Raw genomic sequence first — 19,388 nt, 5'->3', positions numbered from 1 at the left:
TTTTGTTTTTTTAATCGTGATAATAATTTTCGCATATTTTACCATCTCGTATGCTTGAGAGAAATTTTATAATTATCTCATAAAATGAGAGTATTATGAGTTAGAAGAAAATCACTATTTTCCGTACAAACGTAAGAATGATTCTAATGTTCTAAAAAATTCCAAATATTTTAATGCATTATATAAATATTATTGCAATTGCGAGCACAATTCTTGTGTTAAACTAACGAAATATTTCTATAAAATGTAGATGTTATCAATGAGACTCATTTTGATTTAAAGAAACGAAACGAATATACAAAATTCAAAATAATTGTCAAGAGGTTCAAATGAAAACAAAATAAGAACAAAAATAAGATGCAATGAATATTTCGCGTGTGCTTAACGCTAATTGATCATCGGGTGATCGCGTCGTACGTCTCTTTCTCAGGAAGCGGCTGAAATGAGCAGATCGGCCTGTGGAACTCTCTGGTGAGTGAAACTTGGCTGATTTGATCCAGTTGCAGATTTCTCGCAAACTATTTATTAGACGTATATGTTCTTAAGCACGGACAATTCTTCTCGAATGAAGCGTACAGTTAAAAAAACGAGTAATACTATTGCACATAATGACTGATATCGCAATCATTATATCCGTTTAAACCTTTCTAAAGTTTCTCTGTGTGTGTGTGTGTGTTCGTTGAGACACGTACTGTACGTCGAGCAATAGAAATTGATGAGAACCGCATTTGTAGACCAGCATTCGCGTCCTCCATGACTCACTGATGCGTGTGTCGTTAGTGCTTAAGGATTTATAATTAATAACGAGAGCCGCATCGATTCCGAAGACGATTCGCGTGACGTCATAGGAACAGGAGAAACAGAACTGTTTGATTTTTTCATTCGTGCTTTGTTTTAAAAATGCCATGCGGCTCATCTTGTCGACGCAAATCATCTTTTTCATCCTCAATCGATGGTCAAAATCGGTTTGTTCAAAATTTTATCGAAGGCAGTGCGATCGCTATGCTCGGAGATTAACTCTTTCGCTATTGATACAAGACCACAGCCTTATCGATAATGATGTTCCACTGACTGCAATTCTGATACCGAACCGATATCTGCGTTATCTTTGCACAGAAAAATATAATATAGTTTCTTTCTTTCCCATTTTATATATAAAAACAGAAATACATATCGCTTTAATAATTATAAATCGCTGACTTTTTTCTCGTGATCACTTTGATCGCTCAATTATTAATTTATATATTTCCAATATATAATTATTAACTTATATATTTCCAATATATAGATAGAAAATTTGATTTTCTAATTATCGAATTTCAGAAAATCTCTCTATAGAATTCTGTTTTAAAATACATTGGAAATGTTGAAATATAAACATTTAAAATACCTGTCATCGAAATATAATTCCACGTAATTTAAGTACCGTAGCGAAAGAGTTAAGGAAAAAGAGAAAAGAAGAAATGTTCGTAGATACAATTGGCAGTCTCGACTGTCGTTTTATATATCGGCTTCGTTTTTCTTATCGTATTCGTCGAATATTAATTGGGCATGGCGCGGATTCGTAATACTCCGTGTGTCTTTCGAGACTCTCTCGCTAACTTTGTAACTTTTTTTCGAACCGCTACAGCTTTCGTATCTTAGCCGATTTCGACGAAAAGCGGCAGATCGTTGGTGAATTGTTAATACATCGTGTGCGAATATATGTATAAAGAGCTTCTTCTCTCTTTTTTTTTTTACAGTTAGTGTAGGCCGTAGTGCGTACGTTCGAACGGGAGTCTCTTGTATGTGTGCTGCGACAATTCGCATTACAAATAATTATAAAGTCGTAGACACACTACGGCAACTTATACATATACGCGAAACAATTGAACGAATGCTTGAGTGTGATTTTTCACAGTTGTCTATTGAAGTTTAGAGTAAGCATTCAACATATACATTCTCTATTAATACATCCATTTCTACATATCGTCAGATCTCATATAAGTAACAGATTCTGAATGTTGATCGCACCAACATGATTTGCGCTCGATTTGTTTTCAATTCTGTTTCATTTAATAAAATACATATAAACATATACATATTGTATATGCACATGTGTATATATATGTATATAAATATATATAATTATATAAAACCAGCTCTCGGACCATTTTCCTTTCTTCCACACGAAAGTTACAGTTACATAATCGCAAGTCTTTATTATATCGTGCGTATAAAAAAGAATCTCCGCGACGGATGCTATGGACTTTGATCGCTTTTGTTCATCCTATTGAACAATGTTCGAAATCATTCACAATCAGTATCGGTGAAACAATTCTTGTATAAGAACTCGCATTTCAAAGTGAGATTTTGATAAAAAGAAAAAATAAGTGTTTTCACTTCTCCTCTCTCATATATCTCTCACAGCACAGCTATTTTATAATCATTCGGTGGACAAAGGATGGAAAATGAAATCACGTGTTAACATCATCTTTCTATCTTTTTCTTACTGTCTCTCATTAATATCGGAAGAAAAAAAAATGAAACGAACAGACCAAGAGAACTAGATGCGAGCTAATGGTGTGAAACGAACAAGACGTGTGTGTATGTCATCTTACAAATATTATGTTGACTAGAGTCTACATTTTATCTATACACACCACCTATTTTATCACCGAATTATATACGGGCGACTGCATCTCTCGACGATCGCCTTGTCTCTCGACGGCCATTTATACTTCAGACGTCTATTTTGTTATCCGTGTATAGGTATATATATAACCGTGTAATATCGTAAAATACAGTATATCGATCATGTCTCTATTCGCTTTGCACGACGAGATATCGGTCTTGCTGCTAGCTGTACAAATCATTCACGGAATTCGAGCACTATTCCTTCTATATGGCATTGTCTTTGTGTGTCTCTTGTTGATCTTAAGACCGGACGATTCCTCATCCGCCACGCATCCACAATTATCTCTTATTTTCTCCGATTTCCTCCACATTTTCATATATCATAAATATTTATATATATTTTTTCTTTTCACACAAGTATTAGCGCGACGAGTCCGTGTTTATGTGAGCTGTCTGTCACTCAGGTGTGTATGCATTTCTTCGGTGTAGCTTATTCATGTATTTGTGTGTGTATGTATGTGTATATCTATATAATATCGTTTCTCGCTTTTCTTTCTTTCGATGACTTAAATTATTACGGCATTAATTAAAAGACACGTTTTTTACATACATAGTAATCTCTATAACTAGACAATAGTCGATAGGTGTTCCATTCGTATTTACGAATTGATAATTAATCGAGATTCGATCGTGATTTAATCGGGTGTACATAAGATTAGTACGGGATCTCGAAGATTGATTCACATTTTCGGTCCGTTCTAGAAACTGCTTGCATTTAGTCGCATTGCAAGCGTGTTGTTACGTTTCGGCGCTGCTTCGTAGTTCTTAAAAGAGTAACTCTATGAGAAAGGAATAGGTGATATCGCATGTTCTATCCATCTATCCCATTCTCGAAAAATCTCTGTCTTATGCTTTCGCGATCGTGATTCGCCACGATTCCAACGCAAGCGAACGCGGGTAGGGAATTGATTCTCGTTCTGATTTTTACGAACAACACAGTCAGTCTTACGTATTTATACGAATATTCTTAATCATGACGTTATATCCACGTATATCGATGGTAAGCGATCTTCTCCAACGAGCATGTGTATCATTTTCTCATAGTTAATCACAGTGGGCTGATCAACAAAACATAGAGACTTTTCTTTCTCTCTTTCATTTACATTTCGGTTTCAGCACTCTGCATTCATTGCCTCTGCTCTCTCCCTTTCGTTCAGTAGCTTTGTTAATAAAATAACTTGTCTAAAGGATGGCGATTCAGAAAAGTGATTTTAGTCCTCTTAATAATATGCGTAATAGTACGTAATATAAAATAAATCTGCCGAATATATATTTGTGAAGAAATGCGAAAACGGTTTATTTTTTTCTTCCTTTCTATTTGCGACATTATCAATTAAAAATGGAAGAATGTCACTCGATATAATATAGACTAATATAGACTAATGCTTGTAGTAATTATTACTGGAATCATATTATTACTTAATTATAATATAATTTCGGCAAGTTGAAACAAACCGGTTTGAAAGTCTCTTGCACTTAATTAAATGAATAGTTGTTCGAACGTAGAATCTAATTTGTACTATAGAGTTAGGCCACAAGCGATGGAACATACACTTCATAAAGTATCTGTGTGTTTCACGTTGTTGACGAATAATTGATAAAGAAACTTCTAGAAATCAATATGCGCGATAATGTAACAAGAGCGATCTATTAATTTTCGATTTTTCCTTGTCGAATCTTTTATCTCGTTGATAGTTTAGTTCATTAATTATTAATAAACAAATTGAATAAAATAAATTAAATATTTTGTAAATATGTGCACGCATAAGCAGTTATTTACTTAAATATCAATAGATTTAAAAGTTAAATTTCTTGCAAAAATCTATGATCGTTCATACTTTCGTGTATAGTAATATCAACATATAATATAAAAATGCAAATACATTTAAAATGTCGTTTTACTTTGGTTTGTTTCGCACACACAATTCTCTTGTATATAAAATATATAAATAACGGCAAATTATAATTATTAAAATATTGCGATTGTCATCACCATAAGAAAGTTATTATATCATGTTTTTAATTTTAAAAAAGCACAAGCTCTACAATGTAAAAATCAGCGCGTTTTCCGTCGACAATATTTTGTAATTCCGCCAGAGATAATTGGCTTCTATATTCTTCGTGAAAGACTTATGATATCTGTAAGATTCACGCTATTTTTCATAGAAAGTTTGTATTCCTTAACACGTTAGATATTATTAAAAACCATATAATCTTCTATGAAGTTGTGCGTTCAGTTCGTTTACGGATATCGCTCGAATGATGCGAATTAACTGACACATTGTAGTTATACGATGTAATAGTTTTAATTTAATTCGCATATATTCGCGTCAAGCGATCTTACATAAAAAATGACACGAACAAACTTAATTTTACAAATTAACAATTAACGCGCTTGGCAAATCGTTAAATATCTTCTCTACATGGCAGTAACAGTACGATAAGCTGTGCATATCGTGTGGCCAACACTCGGGGCTGGACCAATTCGAATGAATGAATAACGAGAGAGAGGGCAGACGCTTATAAATTAGTTTAGTTATGCGCGACGATCGTGATTCTGTATAAGCGAGAGATTTCGTCTTGACGACGCATTTCTTCGCGTATATAATAAACTATACATATAGAATAATTAGATACGCGTGTATATTATATATATATATATATATATATATATATATATATATATATATATATGTATATATATATGTACATGTACACACTCTTCTACAGTAGTATCATTCTAACAATTAAGCTATCGTAATGATTCTTTGGCAACTCGAAGCTGTCGGATATTCGACATATGCACATACACACACATATACATACACATCCTGTACATATACATATATATATTATTATACAGCATGTACGCGTACACTTATATATACGTATATTTACTTATGTATGTGTCTATGCAGATGAGCGCGTGTATGTGTATTGTGTGTCAATAATTATATATAATTATATATAATATATACATATCGATTGAATAGCATAAACTTACGCGACGGATAAGATAAATGTCACCCATTCGGCATACATTGGCGGCATTTTGTCTCTTTGTTTGGCACTGTCCGCTCTTACGACGCCGGTAACGGATTTTTCTTATCAAAATTCATAATCCTTCACGTTTAACATACACGTTTTTAGCCCTATGTACACTAAGAAATCCGTTCCAAGATCCTTCAGCTATCCTTTGAATAAGAACTATCACCTTCTTCGCGATGCAAAGATTAGTCTGCTCGAGAAACAGATTTTTCTTTCTCAATATCATACCTGCTGTATATTCCATCCAAGACTATATATTTGGCCGATACTTACCAGGTCAAGATTAAACTTCCAACGATTCAGGAAGTTTCGATTACAGCGGGGCCGACCTTCGCGAGGGTGCGCTGCAACCGAAGATAGGCCGGCATCATTGTGGCATCATCTTGCAGCTAGGCTCCATATTGTCGGAGGATACACGCATGCTGCCATTTGTGATATAACCGTTAGCATCGACCATTACGGATACGCCAGATTGTGAATGATTATGATAGCTAATGTTTCTCTGTGACACCACCATGCTTTTCTCCGGTGGTGGTACTACATGATCATTGCTGCCGCCGTGGGAGGAGAGGCAGGGTTCGCTCCCACGGCTGCTGGACGACTCAATCGGATGATCCACGCGTATGGGAATAGTGTAATCGGATAGGTATTCGGAACTGACTTCTACGGTGGCGTATTCGCGAATGACAGATGACTTAGATGGATAATCTAGTGGCATATGTTGGATCGATGAGGCCGACCTGATTTCGTTCGGGTCGTTCAATGAGGCAACGTGTCCATTTGCCATGGCGTACAAATCAGGCTCAGCGTGACCTTTCGTCGACAACATGGATTCCAAGCACTGATACAGCAATACATAATCCTCCTACAAATAATAATTTATAAGGCTAAGTTTTTTCCTTTATCGCGTATATGATTAAAGTTGGACAAAGATTTGATACACTTGAAATTTACCTTTGTACGAAAAACGCCGGGTCGCTTCATATAAAGCAGCTTCGCAAACATGTAAACATCGGCACTTTGCTCGAATTCCAATTGTTTATTTAAGGTAGTCAATAGAACAAAAAGTGCAGCCTCGACCCCGCCATACCTGAAATGAAGTAATAATATGAGTTGTATTAGCTCAATTAATTAGTTTTATCACCGCTGTTTATTAATAAGAATTATGATTTAACGTACCTATCCATTACGACGATAGGACCGTTCTGATAATCTCGATGAAAGTCCTGGATGATACTGACAAAAGTTTTTGGATTGTTATTATGCGGCCACAGACCGCTCTGATTCGACGGCGCTTGAACGATCCTAGCGCTGAGTTCGTAATCATCTTGCAACGATCGAACTGCGACTTCAAGTAGGATAGTCCCGTTCACAGTCTCCTTTGTTCCGCAGAGTCGTACTCGGAACGTTTCGGATTCGAGATCCTTTCCTTCGATAGGCCAAAATTCTGGATATTCCTATTAGACAACATTTTTTATTATAAAATATCATCTCTTTTTATCTCTTATGCAATTATTAATGACTTTATTCGAGACGCGTACCTCGTTGCATTGAGTCAACATGACAATGGTCTGTGCATTGTGGTCCCACATCATTTGCCAGAATTCCATTATAGTATTCTCCATCGGATGCTGCGTTATAATAAACTCGCGATTACGTTGGAAACCTAGAAATAACACATCTTATTGTCATTTCATTTGCAGTAAGACATTAGATTTGTATAGAAGAGACGCGCTATATTATTTACCTGAAACCCATGTCGCGTTTATATAGTCGCTTCCATCGACACCAGGTTTCGGCGTTAAATGGACGCGCGCGTTTTCGATAGGAATTATGTCCATATTACGATTTTTATGAATATTGCAGGCTTTGGTAGCGGACACGAGATTGAAATCCTTAGGTTTCCACGACGTTACCAGCTAAGAATGATATAAATAATTAAGTTAATAATTTAATATGTTTGTGATTATATATTATATATATAACCCAGTTTCAAGAATTAAATCAGTCACCTTATATTGAGCTTCTATGTTATTCCACGCATCAGTCTTATTATTCGATAGGCATAGCATGTCTTGAATGTGCTTTATTAAATTGTTGGAATTAATATTGGTCTCGCCGCTCTCTATCGCCTCCTGCAGGGCATCGTGAATAAAAATGTACTGCTCTTCCGTCTGGACCAGAAAGTTTCTCTGGGTACGGATATGCTTGAGAAAACCGAATACGTTGATTTCGTCCTTGGCCTTGGCTTGCTTCAGCATGGCGTCGATCACAATGTATGTTCCGGTACGTCCAACGCCGGCGCTAACAAATGCAAAGAAATATATTAATACGTATTAAGTTAAATATATTATTGACTTAAAATTTATTTTCTTATTAAAATGTTATGGCGATTATTACCTGCAATGCACTACAATAGGTCCAGTTTCGGGCGGATTAGCGTTAGATGATTTACGGATAAAACTCAAAACTGGTAATGGATGATCGGGTACGCCGTGATCAGGCCAGCTGGTATAATGATACTGCCATATAGTACGTTCACCCATATTGGTCCCATTTTTCTTCTTTTTAATCTGCTTAAAAATCAGAAAAAGATCTTATTAATAAAAATTCGCTCACGCGTTCGCATTAACATTTGATTCCACGGTATGATATCTATTCTCATTTATTTGTCTTAAAAACGTCTTAAGCGTATGTATATTTTATTTCTAAATTTATACCTTTAAATGTCTGATTTGAAGAGTACGGATGGTATATGTCGCCATAATGTCCTCCTTCACTAAAGTCACTTGAATGTAACCGTATGTTTCGGACCCTTCTTTGGGCCAATACATATCACATTTCCTCTATAATAAAAATAGATAATAATAATAATAAAATAAATGAAAAATAATAACCCAATATATTTCGCTAATTTTTACATTATAAACTGAAGTTTTTACATATGAATAATTAAATTGTCTTTTATTCGTGACTATTTATTATACATCTTTTATATGTTATAATTTAAAAAACGCGATATATCAAAATCACACTTACACGTCCGCGTTCGACTAGATTGGTAATCATTACGACTATTGATACGCGTTGCTCCCAAACCATCCGCCAAAAGCCATCGAACGTAGGCGGAAGTGGACCTTGGGTACCGATGTATGCTCGCGCTTTTTGCCACCCGTCGATGTAATTCGCGTTAACATAATCTTGACCCTTTTTAGGAGGCCCACCGCCGCAAGAGAGTAATTGCACACGAGTATGGTCGTCTAATGATAATAATATAAAAAATACATAATTCAGACATTACTTTTTTCGAGTTGAATTAAAGCATGCCTCACATTTTATTTTCAATAAAATTGGTCTAAAACTAAAAATATAAGTTTTAAAAACACGTTATATAATTATCCACTTATCAATTTAATCGACGTAAAAATCAACGTATGATTTAAGCCGAGATATCTCTTATACCGAGATGTCGCTTTAACTTGACGAAAACTCATTACTTCTTTTCGCATATAATATAATAGAGGAGGTATTTTTCATTAACAGGAATTTCGCGACTGTACGTAATATTTCCGAATCCACTTTTTGTCGAATCGATTATTGTTATTCCATTAAACACGACAAGTTTATTTAAATTTTAATTTCTTTTAATTTTTTTTATCACCAGAAAGAATTGATAATGATACGTCACAATGCCCCCAGTTAGATGGAATCAATGAAGAGGTCAGCCACTGATTGTCAGACTGAACTAACAATAAAATAAATCAGTCGTAATATTAACTTGACGATAGTGAATAGGAATATCCTTTAGAAAAGTAATGGAACATTCTCGCGAGAAATAGAAAATTGTGGAGAATTATCAGTTCTATATTAAGATGTTTCCTTTCATTTGTAAATATTACGACAGCACGTGAACGCGAGCGTAATACACGTCAAAAGCTACTTACATGCGAGTATATTCAAGTATCTGTTCTTGGCCTTATTCTCGGCGAATTGAGAATTCTCCACGGTGTAGTCCCCGGTTTCGGATTGTATGAGCTCGTATTCTTTACTGAAACCGATGTCCCCGTCGGCGTGAAGACTCGCGACATGCTGAACGAATTGCTGGACGGCCACGGCGGTCCTCTCACCGTCTTGCTCGCTGTTTTCCCATTCTTGAAGAGTGGGAACATTCCGCGGCGGATAATCCAGAAAATAGTAGGCAGTGTGGAAGCATTTCCTAAAAATCGGTCTAGAGAAAAAAAGCACACACACACATACACACGTCTAGATATCTTCTCATCACCAAAATATATTTTCTTAGAAAATATTTTTAAAAAATTCTTTGTATGTTCCTTTTATATACTTTTTTTTTTTACGATTTATATAAATATTCTTTACTAACGAGATTATAATGAAGCATTTTATACAATTTAAAGATATTCAAGTGTCTCAGCTGCAGAGCTTAGTATCAAAGAAAAACACGTATGCGGATTGGTCAGATAGAAATGATCAAATATTGATATATCAAATGCTGATATCACGCATTCCTTCGCTCACGGCTTTCGGATTCGAAGCATACATTTCTCGGTATATATATATATATATACATACACCGAAACTTACAACTTGCAAAAGAACTTCTTCATTTCGACGGCATAATCTCGACGATAGCATTCATCATATAGGCGGGGTCTTCCGATCGAGAGGATTTCACGAATCAACGATCGACACGCTCGCAGAATAAACAACGACTAAGTAAACCGGACGATCTCCGTCCGTGACCCAGAAAATGAGAGCTTGTCATCAGCCGATCCGTCTCGTACATCGCTCGTATCGTTTTACTCGTTCTTGAGAACGTCACCCGAGACACTGACGCGCGAAGAAAAGAATGAGATTCTCGGACGCGCGTGGCACACGCGTTTCCACTCGCGAGACGCAAGTCTCTCCGTTTGATGCGTGCGTGTCCGCGTAGCGTCACGTTACGCGCGTCTCACTCCGTTCCGGCTCCGCGCGCGTTTTACTCCGGTAACTGTGAGACCACACTCAGCCTTTGTCACCGTGCGTTATCTCGCGTGATAACGCGAGACATAAGAGCGTGAGCGCGTCGAGATATTATTAAAGTATACCGCGCGATATCTCTGCATTAACACATAGAATGTCTCGTAAATTGCGTCCGATAAATTCGACGATACCATCGCTAGTTTCAAATTTATTTCGGCATTCTAAAAGATTAATATAAGCCACTTTTTGATACATATGTTCGAATAATCTCTTGAACATTGTGATATAATTTTAGCAATTATATAAAAAAATTAATAGAAATAAACTAGTAATCTCATTTAAATTTAATTTAAAAAAATATTCTCTGTAATTTATAGTTGATTATATTTTCGTAATTAACATGTATATATGAAATCACAATCTTAATCAATCAAATATCACCGAAAGAGCTTTAGATATAATCTAAAGGTTGTATAAATTGAGAGGAGATAGACTGCAGCGGAAGAACTTGAATGGGAAAAACAAGTATTCGCGCGTACAATCGCATCGTCTGTTGGAAACTTTCTAATTGTTCGCATGGAATACGATTCGCGATCTGAGATGTGCGTCAGTATTCGAACATACCGATTGTCTGGTCTACAATTTCCAAGTAACAAGACTAATAGGTCATTTAACGTTAGATTAGTCGGCGCGCAGCGGAAGTGAAACGTCAGAAATAATACTTTGCAAGTTCAGCTGTAACATTGAAGCGTAGTGTTGTAGTGAAAGTATAAATCTCTTAAGTACATTCTTTCATAGTTTAGTATTATTTATTCTAATTTTAAGTATTTTAAATTAAATATAAATTATTGTATTAATTTATTATAAATAATTTCGTGATTAATATCGTTGTATATCTCACAGTCAGATTATTTAAATAAAAAGAGGATTTAAAAATTTATGTATATATATATATATATATATATATATATATATATATATATATACAGAGAGAGAGAGAGAGAGAGAGAGAGAGAGAGAGAAAGTGTGTGTTTAGAATTATGCATATTTGCATTTATTGACATGGGAATATATCGTTTGATAATCGAATCGGTTCGCGCTAAGATTTCTGCGATAACGCGCCGTGAATTAAAAAATGAAATCGTGACTTACTTCCACAACACAAAGGCCGTAATTGCCAGCATCACGATGAAACAGGCGCATACCATTCCGGCGATTACTCCGGGGGTGAGGTCTTTAATATTGCTGCGATGCATCAAGGGCGGTATCTTGTCGCAATCGCGAGTGACCAATACCTTCGTCGGTGTAGAGCTCTCGCCTTGAATGAAGTGACTATTTATCGTACTCCTGGTGGCTCCCCGTACGACGATCTCGTAAACGGTGTTCACCGTCAGATTGGGTATGATCGCCTGCATAAAAATAAGTTCGCAATATTTTCTAATGCATTGTGGATTTGTTTCCATTTAAACTGACGTGAAGGATGATGAAGGAAAAAATTGCAAAAAGTTTCTCTCATTGATAAATATTATCAATAGCATGAATAGTTAGACATTTCTTCTTTATCGGTATGTAAAAAAATAATTAACATTATTAAAGTTGTAAAAGAGAGACGTACCCCGCTTTCGAGATGATTCTTCTCGGTGGATAGTTCAATTTCCTCGTAATATCTTCCATTTTCCGGCCGGTAATTGATGTAGTAATAGTCAATCGAGCCCGAAAAAGTGACCGGCCTGGCCCACTGAATATAGAGGGACTGATGAGACTGGCAAGTCAAATTCAAGATCAAAGGTGCACTTGGTCCTGTTATATCAGTTCTGCGAATAATCTGATCGGAAGGCTCGCCTTCATTTTTTCGCGTGTAAGCCTTCACCCAAATCTTATAGTCGGTGTTCGGATCTGCAAATAATAAACCCGGCATTCGGCTATGAATGGCAATCGAGCCAATCAACCTTCATGAATGAAACTTAAGCGACTATTTTTTTACGCGTGACCAGTCTTATGATATATCGGATCTCATCGAGACATCTTTTCGCCACTGCCATGCAATAAAATATAATTCTTTCTTTATATTCGCTCGTAATTGTAATGCCAAAATAAATATATCTAACGATGCATTCGCCTGCGCAGTGAGCGTATATGAAAAAAAAAAGCGTGTACGGCGATAAGAATTCTTCGAGCTTTTCTTATCAACGAGCCAAGTATACCGACCTCTATCTCTAGTCGTCTACTGTAACGACTATTCGTTGTCGGCTGAAGATTACATGCTTAATCTCGCATTATCTGACGCGTTAAAAAAGATCGAGAGACTGGGTGGCGTTAAAAATTATACGTTTAAAAAAAATAAAAGGATAAATTTTAGTTCACTCGAGCATTTGATATTTATTGAATTTTTTTTGTTACTTGAAATAAATAATCTTATTCGTATAATCATATTTCTCGCGCAATATTGTTTTTACGTGTAGAACGTATATACTCACTTAGATCTTTCAGAATGAATTTGGTATTCGGGTCGTCCGAGTCCGCAGATTTATCGGGTATGTGCATTTTAACGTCCGTATAGTTGGAATGCATATAGTAAACGCGATAACCAACGATGATACCATTGGCATTCTCGGGCTCCGACCACGAGAGTTCAATGGTGCTGCCCGTGATTTCCCGGGAGGTGAGATTCTCCGGCTTTGTTGGAGCTAAAAGAGAAAGAGAAAAAAATATGCGTTTTTCATTATAATAAGAGAGGAGGATATTATATTGACCTTTCCTTTCTCGTCATCATTTACAATGTCCCGTTGAGACAAAGTATATTCAAGCGTATTTCAAAATAGGCGCGCATTAAAAATAGCAGGCTTTTCATTTTCAATTTTTATTTTACTCTTTTATTGTCGGAGCGCAACGCCTTTTCATACGGTGAACGCGTTATTTACATAGACATAAAAAGATAGACTTGCATGCGCCATAAATTTTTCTATAGTACACGTTAGGTCAGAGACATAGCGGAGAGAGAAAGAGAGACATCGGATCTTTTTACAATACTTTAATACGCCTTGCGTCGATAAGAAACAAAATATGATCCAATGTTTTCCTTCCTCCCTCCCTCTTTCGGGATGTTTAGAATACATAACCAGTGCGCTGGCAGGTCCATTCCCGGTTATTTACTTGTTCTATCGAGCAATAGATATCAATATACCCAATCCGCTATATTTTCATTTTCCTAAAGCTCTATTTCCTCGTGTAAATAATACGGATGAATAAACGACCGTCGATGCGTTCATATAAGAGAGATGAAATTTATTGAATATTCATACATCTGCCGCGGCATTACCATACGTTGCGCGGCGTGTGTGGTATAAAACATGCAGATTGATTTGCATTCTAGCCTCAGCTGCGTAAAATCATTGACAGTAATCTTGCTCGGACACGCTCCAAATAAATTAGGCGTAATAGGGGAGAAATCCTGTCAAATGTATCGAATAATAAAATAAAATCGATATATATCTAAATAAATTAAAATTTATAGATACACAAATTACGAAAATCTCTTTAATAGAATTAATAGGAAATTATTTTATTTTCCATTTATCGACGATGTGCAACGGGGAAAGGATCGTTTCTCGTTGATTCTCTTCTCTCGCGAACGATAATTTACAACTATTTGGTTCCGTTTAAAGCACCTTATCGAATTCGCGCGTTAGATTAACGACGTGTAATAAAATGCGAGGCTGTTCGGAGAGCGGTGATATACGGTATATACACCTTTACACGCTTTACAAGCTGCGGCGGATGATGTCATATCGAGTCTGTGCACGCACAACGACGGCCGAGTCGTACTCGTATTACTATCAGGTTGAAAAATGAATACGATTACGGGCCCCGCCGTATGGCGCAAGGTCGTGATCTTGCAATCCAGCGCCGTCCGTGCGTAGCTTGAAAGGCGAATTGCGCGCCGAATCTATTCGCGATCGCTGAAATGTCTTTAATCGCGTTCATCGCGACTGTATTTTCTGACGAATTGACTGCTCGATAAACGATCTCGTTCCTCGATAAAAGAAGAGACAGAAAGAGACGATATCGCGCCGATAAAACGAGCGTCGGACGATGCATTTTCTTTATGATTTCGAAGATTGGAAGGAGATCCACTATCGTTTTTCCATCAGGAATCCAGGGATCAAGTATAGAATCAAGTAGACGAAAGTGTCTTTATTAGGATAGGTTCACGGCGAGTGAAAGGAACAGTAGATAAGAAAACAGATAGTGGTACCTGCTTCGAATGCCAGAGTTGCGCTTGCATACCGATTTGCAGCGCTTCGAGTCGCATCCGAATTCATTGCAACTGTTTCGAATTCTTCGATTCAAGTTTGAATATCGTAAGGTTCTATTAAATGATCGATATGTTTTAGATGACGTTATAAAATTTTTTGAAATTCACATTTTCAAGATGAAAATCTTTCTATCACATTCTATCACACACAAGAGAGGTAATGTCTTTTTTTTTAAGCTTGGCGATACCGATGGTGCTTCCATTTGTCCGGATTAGGCTACCGACCTTGGGTTCTGACGTAAAAATAGAATGTCTGGATTCCGCGCAAGAGATAATATTCAGCTTTTGCTCTTAAAAATAATCCTGAGGATGAACGTATTCCCATAATTTTATACAGCGACGACACTTAAGGTCAGTAGGCATTCGTTGCTATGGCGATTTCCATCGGTATACATATATGCTACAAATGCAAAAAACGAATGACGCGCATTCTTTTACGTCTTACGTAAATAAAACGAAACAAACCGCACAGGTCAATCTCATTATTTGATTACGCTTTTATGTTAGAAACTAATCCTGCGTACAATAAAAATGTTACAAAATATCGTTTTCCCGCAACGAGGCCAGCGCACTTGCGGCAATTACAACGGCAATTGCAAAATGCTTGTGATGAGCGCGTGTTAGTACGCAGGTTTGAGAACGTTTGCGTAATCATAGATGTGCATCGTAAGTGAGAGCGTGGTTTAAGGAAAAGACGAAACGGATGAGAAATACGTCGTTTAAAGTCACCTTGTATACCTTACGAAACGCACGTGCGTTTCGCGTTCCGCGAAATCGAGACGGAACGGGAAATGAGTTAAGCATCGATTACACGACCGGACAATCTCGTATACTCGCAAGGTGATTACGAAGTAGCCGCTGCGTAACGCGATACTTGAATCGGCGAGTGACATTTCCTAGTGAAACTCGCAACATTTATTTTTATGTTTTACCAATTAATCACGCTTTTAATTGATGCCAAGTGGCAAAATTTTCACCGCAGCCTACTTGATTCTCCGTATATTTCGAACGCCTGACATCACGTTTCCTTCAGACGTGAACGTGTAAAATATGAATAATCTGCTTTATTTTTGCCGTTGTAAAATTTTGTTTATCAATAGTATTAATATTATTTGAGTTACATACATATTTATTTAGCGTCAATCTCTCGTTACGAAATCAATTGTTTAGGAGAAACTAAAATACCGATAAATGATTTTGATTTTTAAAATGTGATATTATTTGCAAAATATTATAAATCGTTTAATATTATTAATAGTAATATTATATCAAGTTGTACTGGCGGGAGATGCCGGGAGATGATGATGAAACGCTTGAAGAAATATTGCCTTATCGATGCGTGTACATCCTTCCCCTTCTCTTTATTCTTTTCCCTTTCCATCGTATACTTAATTTTTACCATTATCGTTAGATATTTTCTCAGTTGATCTTTTTATTATCGTATTATTACGCCTATTATATATTATTAATACCCATCGCGCTTTCTCCAAGCAGGTGATGGTTTCGCGTCGATCTGTCGATCGCGCGGTATCCCCCGCAAATTACCTCGATAAATATCGCTGTCATTCTCCGTAGAAGACGACGGTGCGATGTAGGTCGTCCGCTCGTAGGTCTCCTCGTCGGTCGTCTGCGTGATCGGATACGCAGCGGTAACGATGAGGAATCTCAAGATCAGGGCTAGCGAGGCTGCCAGTTGGGCGACACTGGCCACGCTGGCCCACGACGTCATTTTTTTTTCTCTTTCCTCTTTGCAGCTGCAGCTGTGTAAAACGCCGCTGTGCGTGCGTGCGTGCATACGTCTCTCTCTATCTATCTCTCTTTCTCTCGCTACACCCGTTATTTCACAAATTCGCCCATCCTCGCTGAGGAACACTCGGCGCGCTCCTCTCGCGTATTCCCTCAATTATTACAGCACCGTCTTTTCGTCGTCGTTGTCACGGTAGTCCAAGTAGAATGCATAACGACGCATTTATTCATCAGCCGGTCACTGTCACATTTTGCGCGGGAGTAAGTTCTCGGGTTATCCCAAGCGATGAATCAACTTTTCGTCGCACGCGTTGCGACAGCTATGTGGGCACTATATGTTTACCAGTGGCTATATTTCCTCTGTTAAGATACAAATAATTGAGCATGAGACGATCCCGTCGTAAACTCTTCGCGAATCAATCGATCGTCATTTGTGAAAGAATGGAATAAAATTAATAATTCTCGGCGCACGTTAATCCAGCGTGTACGAAATAATGGAAACGGAAATCGCCTGCGAAACGAGTTTCATGAGATAAAAAAATTCAATCGTTTACCTGACTTGGAAAAGCTCGTATCAAAATCGCGGAAGCGTTCATTTAATTCGTAACAAAATATGTGACGTATCATTTTATTTCCGAACTAATATCGCAATGGATTACTCGAATCGCTTTAATAATTCTTGAGAAAGAAGATTGTTAAACAATAACTGAAATATTATCGGCGTCGTTATCGCGCGAACCCTCTCACGACCGCGTTCCCGAATATTCGTCATCGACGAATCGCACACGATCGTGTCACGAGAGCAGAACAGCAGTGGATTTTATTCAGACCCTCTGGATTGATCTCCCCTACATTTTTAGTGGACAGACTAGGGGAATATAGTGCTGTAGCATAGTAAACAATGACAATACACGATGCCACATCAATATCGATATGTCGTGCCCTATCATTCGATCTATCATTTAAAATAAAGATGCAGAGATAAAAATGGAAATACACAAATAATAGAAATATCTGCTGTACATCTCTCAAATCAAATGATAACAATTATATATTGCTAAATTGCGCTGAAATAGAATTTTTTGATTTCCATTATTTTTTTGGTCAAATTATGCATCATTTTTTTTTTTTTCATTCATTTCTTTCATACATATACTGTAAAGCTTACACGAAACAAACTTTTACCTAAAGAAGATCTATTTAAAATTGAATGAATAATAGAAAGTTGCCTATTCGCCTATTCATTTAGAAATTAGTTTGTAATAGATTATTCATTTTCAATTTCGCTTACAATTTAAAAAAGAAATCTCTCCAAAATTACGCGTATTTTACGTGTATTATAAATCAATATTTTATAATTTGCAAATCCTCGACAAAAAGATTGTCAAGGTTTGCACATGTATTTTTCCAATGCTCCGTATATTACTTGAAGTTTCAATCGACGAAAAAAGCACGGAAGACCGTATTTTCGAAAACGACGCTAGAGTGAATTTTCCCAATGCAACGCGAACAATTAAACGTCAGTAGCAGGAGAAACTGAGTTAGCTCGAACGCCGGGTTAAGCGGATAAAGAAGCAAATTACAGGACGGCCAATAACAATGGCGCTTCCTTAACACAATGGGGAGAAAGAGAAACAGAAAAAGAGAGAGAGTTGAGAATCGTTCCAATTTCATATTTCATTTACTACCTAATTGGTACAGGATAGATAAATAACTGCTAAAACTTCGATGCTATACGCGTTATATTTCGCGGCGATATGAATTTTTATTTATATCGCGCACATGATCACATTGAAGGACCACGTGCAGAATTAGTTTAGAAAGGAATAATAATAATAATAATGTTTCGCTAAGGTTTTCTTTATATATATGATAGAAATCATGAAATATACATATTCGGCATTATCCTTAAAAGTGCTAATTAAAATATAAGATTCATTACATTCGCGATTGAAATTATCGTGTTTGAAATTTATAAAATAATCTCCAACAATGAGGATTCCCACGTCAATCCCACGCTGGCTCGAGTTTTTATTTCACAATGAGATGGAGTCCTGAGTACAATCGTTCAAACGAGATTAACGAGACCGCGCCCCATTTCGCGAGACTCATTTTTGTGTTGGCGCGAAACGAGAACATTTCTCAACAATTTATTATCAAAAAATACTCCTTTGGGAAGAACGATCGTCCGTCAACAACATCAACGAGCAAAAAACATTTTATAGCGTAATCATATCTCGTCTTTGTCTAATATTACATTACAAAAAAAAAAAAAAAAAAAAGTTAACGTAAACTTCGGAAGAAAGAGCGATCTTCGATTGCCGATATATATATATATATATATATATATATATATATATATATATATATATATATATATATATAGAGAGAGAGAGAGAGAGAGAGAGAGACTGATCGAAAGATGCGTGATCGCTCGCGAATGCACCGATAAACTGGCGAGGACCATTCATGAGGAAACGCCAAGCATTTCGCTCGTCGAAATTGGAACGGTCCGAGTAACAGCAGCGCGGACTGAATCGACCTCAATCGTGAGATTTTTGCTCGAGAGAAGCACCGAAGCGTGCTTTGCCACCGTCGTCGACCTTAAACGACGACGATCCGT

At 36.8% G+C, this 19,388-nt stretch overlaps 1 protein-coding gene across 10 annotated transcripts in view; it reads right to left on the bottom strand.

The window, feature by feature from the left end:
• Positions 1-133: 133 nt before the first annotated feature.
• Positions 134-19,388, bottom strand: part of LOC138937418 (tyrosine-protein phosphatase 99A) — a 255,436-nt gene continuing 236,181 nt past the window's right edge. For 3 of the 10 annotated variants that reach the window (XM_070303710.1, XM_070303709.1, XM_070303711.1), the window contains exons 2-16: positions 16,565-17,125; positions 13,182-13,391; positions 12,320-12,600; positions 11,857-12,113; positions 9,669-9,952; positions 8,764-8,984; positions 8,445-8,570; positions 8,125-8,300; positions 7,737-8,028; positions 7,472-7,643; positions 7,266-7,390; positions 6,904-7,181; positions 6,679-6,814; positions 5,998-6,589; positions 136-5,914 (exon numbers count right to left, since the gene is read on the bottom strand). In XM_070303710.1, coding sequence (XP_070159811.1) covers positions 6,092-6,589; positions 6,679-6,814; positions 6,904-7,181; positions 7,266-7,390; positions 7,472-7,643; positions 7,737-8,028; positions 8,125-8,300; positions 8,445-8,570; positions 8,764-8,984; positions 9,669-9,952; positions 11,857-12,113; positions 12,320-12,600; positions 13,182-13,391; positions 16,565-16,814 — 3,306 coding nt within the window. In that variant the 5' untranslated portion in view covers positions 16,815-17,125 and the 3' untranslated portion in view covers positions 136-5,914; positions 5,998-6,091. Of the gene's footprint in view, positions 5,915-5,997; positions 6,590-6,678; positions 6,815-6,903; positions 7,182-7,265; positions 7,391-7,471; positions 7,644-7,736; positions 8,029-8,124; positions 8,301-8,444; positions 8,571-8,763; positions 8,985-9,668; positions 9,953-11,856; positions 12,114-12,319; positions 12,601-13,181; positions 13,392-16,564; positions 17,126-19,388 lie in introns of all 10 variants that reach the window. The other 7 variants (XM_070303704.1, XM_070303700.1, XM_070303705.1 and 4 more) reach the window with 5 other exon arrangements.

This window comes from Polyergus mexicanus, unplaced genomic scaffold, assembly GCF_030449975.1.
Source record: "Polyergus mexicanus isolate NDT 795.1 unplaced genomic scaffold, iyPolMexi1.0 SCAF_10, whole genome shotgun sequence".
NCBI classification, from domain to species: Eukaryota; Metazoa; Arthropoda; class Insecta; order Hymenoptera; family Formicidae; genus Polyergus; species Polyergus mexicanus.
The sequence above is the reverse complement of the archived record's forward strand: the minus strand, read 5'-3'. Positions and strand labels throughout refer to the sequence as shown.